Genomic DNA, 5,914 nt, shown 5'->3' with positions numbered 1-5,914 from the left:
AGTTGCTTATGGTGCCAGTTTTCTAAAAGTGTGTTCAGCCTTTAATCAATATGATTTGTTTTCGGTATATGTCATGTTACTGAAATCAGTAGCTGAGTTACAGTTAGGTATCTTGATGAAATGTAGTCGCACTGTTGACATGAGCAAAGACATGAGACAGTTTTCTTTAGTTGGTAATTTTAAAGCAGTTCTTCATGACACAAGTTGCATTATCTTTAACCTGCAAATACTGCATCATTACTTATAGCATGTAAAAGGCGTTACCCGCTATGACCAGACTGAAATGTCAGTAAGAAATCCAAACAGCAACAGGCAGTACTAAATATATCAGGACAGTATTTCTTGTCTTCAAGGCATCATCTTGCTCTAAAGCCACTTGAACTGTAACTTCAATCAGTCCTAGTAGTTTCAGTCTTCGACAGTACAAACGTAATCGTAAAGCAGAGCTATATCCACCCCAAGCCTCAGCCCTGACAAAAACATAGAGGCATTTTTAATTTTCCATAGTGGCTATTGTGCTACAGATATCTAAAACAAAAAACAAAACCTTCACGTGTTTGTAGAAATGAGTTAATATCCCTAAATAAAATACTTGAGAACTGTTAATGGTATATTCGTATTCTTAGATCACTTAAGTCAAATGCATTGGAAAAAAATGTATATAAACAAAACAATCAGTATTTACAGATTCACTTGGGATATTTCTTTAAAAAAAACCATCTGTCATGCAGACTGAACATGCAGGGAACATGCACAAATAAGACCAGGAAAAAAAAGGCATTTTGGGATGTTTTCTGTTGGTATTGGCGATGCATGGAAGTATGTTCTGTAACCTTTGGCTGGACAATAATATCCACAACGCACACATTCTAGGAAGTTAATGTACTTATGCAAAGCTTTATCTGCATCTGTGCCACTTTGTAACCCAACCCGCCCTCTGCACAGTTTAATACAGCTGAGTGCAAATATATGTCTAAAACAAATGCAAATTGCAGCACCGTAATGGCAACTCACAGAACAAACATAAAGATTTACATGTTCACATTGCACATATTATTTCTGACATAAAAAGAACATTTTTGTTATTGTAGCTAATACAGCTCTGCAAATGGTGGCTCCCTGCTCTAAGCAAAGACATCATTTAGGTAAATATAAGCACTGAAAATAAAACACGGGTTAAATACAAGAGAGAGGATTTTGATATGTAATTCATCATTACTACTGAACAAGCCCATGCATTCTGCAAATCAGTACCAAAGCTGAGCCTAGGGCACAGCCTTGCAGATGCTATGCTCTCCTATCTAGTTTCCTTCCATATCTCGACATAAATTTATTTGAATAATTATGTGACACGGCGATCCTACTCAGTTCATCAGCTGCTTTTCCATTCCAAGAAGCTACTCTATGGCTCTGTGGTCCGAATAATGCAAACACAAACCATATCATGTAGCAAACATGGAACTCATCTTGGCCGATGATACGGTTTCACTGTTCTAAATATCACATTCAATTTGACAGTCTGTCATTTAGTGGTTAAACCAGAAACGTGAGACTTCAAGAAGCTCAATATAAAGTACGTGCTGTGCCTTTTATCTCCCAACTCTTATAGCACGGCCACACACTCCTGAAGGTCGTGTGTGTGTGTGACACTTGTGTGGAACTCTGACAGAAAGGGGGGGGACTAGGGGCACAAAAAAATGAATGAGTAAACAGTTGTTACAGTGCTGTGCATCATTTACGTACAGTTGGCTGACCATTACACCGACTCAGGAAGGTGTGTGGGCATCTCTTGGATTCTGCATACACGCACACACATGTTACACATTACACTGCAGCTTCCCTCAGACAGTGTAGTTTAACACAGACACATGAGTTGAAATGTTGTAGTTTGGAGAAACGACTGAATTTAGAAGCCAATCTTGCCGCGTGTCATGGAGTAGCCCAACTTAGCCTCATTGTTAATGAAGGACATTATGCCTAGATATGTTTCAATAAGCAGGGGTCTTTCCAGGATCAGCACACCGTTAGCTCGACCTGGGATCGGGTGCTCCTTATGGGCTCTCTTCACTGCCTGCACGAGCTGGATTTTGAAGTTGTCCAACTTGGGAGGTAGAAGGAAAAAATATGAACCTATTAACAGCCACTTCAAAAGTGCACAATTTATATATTTATTAAAATAGGAGTCGCTGTCTGGAGTTAAGTATCTGAGGTTGCTCTGGAATAAAGAATACATTCAAGATTTTGCAGTAGAATGGGCTTCATTCACTGCATGTAGCAATGCCTGGATGAGAAATTGCCCAAGGCACAGCTGTTGTCTTGCCAGTAAAATATAAACAAACGGCTTTAAAAATATCTATTGATATACCAAGTTGAAAAGTATGAATAACTGTCTTTATCTTGAGGGCTGAATTATGTCTTTAAGGCAAGCAATCAGTCCATTGTTTCCAGTTGAACTGTGACTGTTTGTTGTTTGAAACAACCATTCACCAGCCGTCACCATTGTTTCACAACACAGAAAAAAGCTTACATTTTGAAGCTTTATTTGCTTAGTTTTCATAACGTCAAGTAGCCTATTATCGGAAATAATAAAAATGCATGTTTAGCTTAATTTAATTAAAGTGACTGTACCTGGCACAGAGAGGCCACCTTCTCATCAGCATGGGCCATGGGGTGCTCTGTGAACGTGGTGTAGGGCATCTCTGTTGACCAGGGGTTCCAGCGATTAATGAATGAAGCCTGGGGACGTTTGTCCCATTGGACACGAATCCCATAGCCTTCTCTTCTGTTTGACAATACAACAGTTTTAATAAGATTAGAATATCAAACAGCTGACGACATTGTTGCAGCACAACCACAGAGATGGACCACAACGGTTTACAAAAGACATTTTGTAAGTTTTTACATTTTACTTCCGTGTGCATCAATTTGGAAAAAAATTTTTTGTATGTATTTATTGCTATTTAAACAATTAAAAGACATCATTCTGTTTTGCTAATATTAAAGGTTAATGTTGTAATGTTTACACATTTATTTGTTAATGTGCTCTGGGTAAATACTAATTGGCTGTTGACAAGCTGAAATTCTGACATACTTGTTGAGGGATTTGGGTGGAAACTCAAACTCGCCCACTGAGATGGTGTCCACAGCATTGAGAGAGATCCTGATTACTTGTTGACACAGCAGGTTAATGAAGTCATACTTGCACACCAACAGGGACCTGCAGAGAACGTAAAGACAATGCTGTTGGCTACCTGATATGCCTCATTAAATATTAGTCACTTAAAGATGAGGTATGATTCTGACTCACCTATCAGTTATCAGCACAAGTCTCTCCTTTTCGTTATTCCAGTGATCAATTCTGTAGAAAACAATAGTTCACACAAGAGTTCATTTTTATGCCTCCTGCCTGATAATAAACATGATGACGGGATACTTACTCAGCCAGCAGCCAGACACTAAGCACCTCTCCATCCTCGGACGGCAGTGCCACAGTCCTGATGTCGCTCACCGCCTGCTCAATGGTACCTGGCTGAGATCAGCATCACACAACCGTAAATCATCTGAGCCTCATCCTCCCTGTGATCTGTTACTGTGATTGTCACAACATGCTGCCCTGCACTGACGCCTACGGCTGGGGGTGAGGTACCTTAGAGGTACCTAAGCAGCGTACGATAAGTGCGAGTGGTTCATATAAAAACAAACGGGCTTATCACCGCAAGCTGGAATGGATGCAGCAACTTACTCTGAACACGAAGTAGTCCTTCACTTTCGCTTGCATGGTGGGGTTATGCACATGAAAAGGCGTCAGCGTTTGTAACGGGGGACAGCAGGCCACGGAGGCGGCGTGTCCAAAGCTTCGTCCGGCCTCCGGCGGCGTGAAGGCAACCTCGACCCCATCCTCGGTTTCTGCAGGGTGGAGAACCGCAGCGCCCGGACTCTCCGGCTCCATTGCGTCGTTGAGCTGAAGCATAATGAAACGTACGTGTTTCCCGGAGCTTCCCAACGATGTGCACCCACTGTTAGATCTAAAAATCTTCTCCCGACGATGCAGATTCTCCCATTGCGCACAAATAATGTTGTGATTGTGGGGGTAACGAGGAAGTAGCTCCCTATTGCTTCACTTCCCCCGTTTAATTTCCTTCCTGTTAAAGGGACACGGTGTTTTTGACCCATGTAATTACCAGTAAATATTTTTTTTTAAATAAATTGGCTGGTTCCATTTTTTTCATCATTTTCACTAGCATGATCCGTAAATGATCTAAAGTAATGTTCTAGTTTTTATTGCCTAATTCTATTTACGTTATTATCATGTAATTATTAAATAATTGTACTGCCACTTAGTATTCCTGAAGATGCTGTTCTTGTACGTTTTATATCAAAGTTAAATCCACAGCAACCCGATAGTTATACTACAATAATATTGTAATAAGATTCCTTTGGTTTATAATCTCCTAACCAGGTAAGTCTGGGAATAACAAGGAAAAAAACTTGTTCTTTTAGGTCAAGTCAAGTGCCTGTATTGTCATTTCAACCATGTGCAGTGGTACAGTACACAGTAAAAGACTATGGTGCTATATATAACGGACAATCAACACAGGACTACATAAGGTGCAAGTGCACAAACATTGCAAAAAACAAAACAAAACAATACTGTGAAACACCAGTCAGAACAGAACCATAAAGACACAAGACAGTGCAATACAAAACTGCAACAACGACAGTGGGTTGTGCAAAAGACTGAGCATTGTACAAAAAGTAACTTGATGTATGAAGTGTGTGTGTGTGTATGACATTGTTCAGTCTAAATCATTTGTAGAACAGTTTTGCTGTAATAATATTTACATTTATAAGCTGTATCAAGAATAGTAAACTTCCTTTATATAAAGGTTTATTGAAAAAGCAGTGCGACAGCAGTATTTAATCAAGCATTAAGCTTAATATTTAATCAAGGAAGTATTAATTAATTTATTTTGTAATCTTGGACATTTTTGATATTTACTCTTTCATGTTCATTTTTGGAAATTTTCTTGGTTGTTATATGCCAAATGCCACCAGTGTTTCAAATATTAGGCATTAAATATCACTGAAAACAAGCGAATCACCTAAATAAGAAATGACGAACGAGGTGTGTTCCTGAGACCCAGCCCATTTATTATGTCTTCTGTAATGGACAAAAACAGTTAAACTGAAAGACCCCCCCGGTTTTCAGGACGATAAGTTAACGCTCACAATTATTTAATATTGAAATTAACTATAACAGTTCCCTCTAGTGGAAACTCTGGGGAACTGTGAGCTGGAAATGCAGTTTTGCAAAGAGTGTGCTGTTTAAGAGGCAGTTTGCCCACAAATGAAAATTATCTAATAAACCAGCATTTGCTTTAAAAAGAGCCTTTTTGGAAGTCAAATGATAATGCTTTGTGGCTATATTGCAGTGTTAAAAGAAACTTGTCTCCCTGCTTTACCTGTTGCTTGGGTGTACATTAGTCTTAGGGCAGGTTGCAGACTAGTAATGATGATTTGTACTGATTAGAGTTTTTGTTTGTTTGTTTGTTGTTGTTGTTTTTAACCAAAATGTGAAAGAATATTAATCTTGAACTATTTCTTGTTTTGTTTTATGTTGTTTGCTTTTAGAGTTGGGTTTTCTGTTGCAACTGTTTTATGTCATCACAGGCTCAGTCAGCACAGTCCATCCTCTCTAACTTAACTGGAAAGGTCAACATATTTGTAAAACAATAACTTTTTAAATCTCAGTTTGACTTTGACTTGTTTTTCAGAGAGTTGTTGATGTACATGGGGGGCGAAGATCACACGTGGATGTTTAGCTTTCAAGTGGGTGTTTTTGTTTGTCTCCTTGCTCTTTATAATCCAGACTTTGTTCTCATGCTTGGTTTATCGGTTTATTGAGGAAGAACAT

The 5,914-nt window shown here is 39.0% G+C and overlaps 1 protein-coding gene across 1 annotated transcript; it reads right to left on the bottom strand.

The window, feature by feature from the left end:
• Nucleotides 1-160: 160 nt before the first annotated feature.
• On the bottom strand, nt 161-4,123 carry tprg1l (tumor protein p63 regulated 1-like). Its single transcript, XM_085259802.1, has 6 exons — nt 3,743-4,123; nt 3,438-3,529; nt 3,308-3,358; nt 3,092-3,217; nt 2,629-2,782; nt 161-2,101 (listed from the first exon to the last, which is right to left on the bottom strand). The coding sequence occupies exons 1-6, from the start codon at nt 3,968-3,970 to the stop codon at nt 1,907-1,909; spliced, it is 846 nt and encodes a 281-aa protein (XP_085115928.1). The 5' UTR covers nt 3,971-4,123; the 3' UTR covers nt 161-1,906.
• Nucleotides 4,124-5,914: the final 1,791 nt, after the last annotated feature.

This window comes from Mchenga conophoros, linkage group LG20, assembly GCF_057382185.1.
Source record: "Mchenga conophoros isolate Kocher_MC1m ecotype Shallow Benthic linkage group LG20, M_conophoros_male_GT1.1, whole genome shotgun sequence".
Classification (NCBI taxonomy): Eukaryota; Metazoa; Chordata; class Actinopteri; order Cichliformes; family Cichlidae; genus Mchenga; species Mchenga conophoros.
This window is presented reverse-complemented; position numbering and strand designations above follow the sequence as displayed.

Excerpts from the sequence above, each read along its gene's own strand:
- tprg1l (XM_085259802.1), bottom strand. The coding sequence starts at position 3,970 with ATGCTTCAGCTCAACGACGCAATGGAGCCGGAGAGTCCGGGCGCTGCG. Across the intron at positions 3,530-3,742 it reads AGGACTACTTCGTGTTCAGA|CCAGGTACCATTGAGCAGGC; the intron begins GTAAGTTGCTGC and ends TGCTGATCTCAG. Across the intron at positions 3,218-3,307 it reads CTTGTGCTGATAACTGATAG|GTCCCTGTTGGTGTGCAAGT; the intron begins GTGAGTCAGAAT and ends CGTTCTCTGCAG.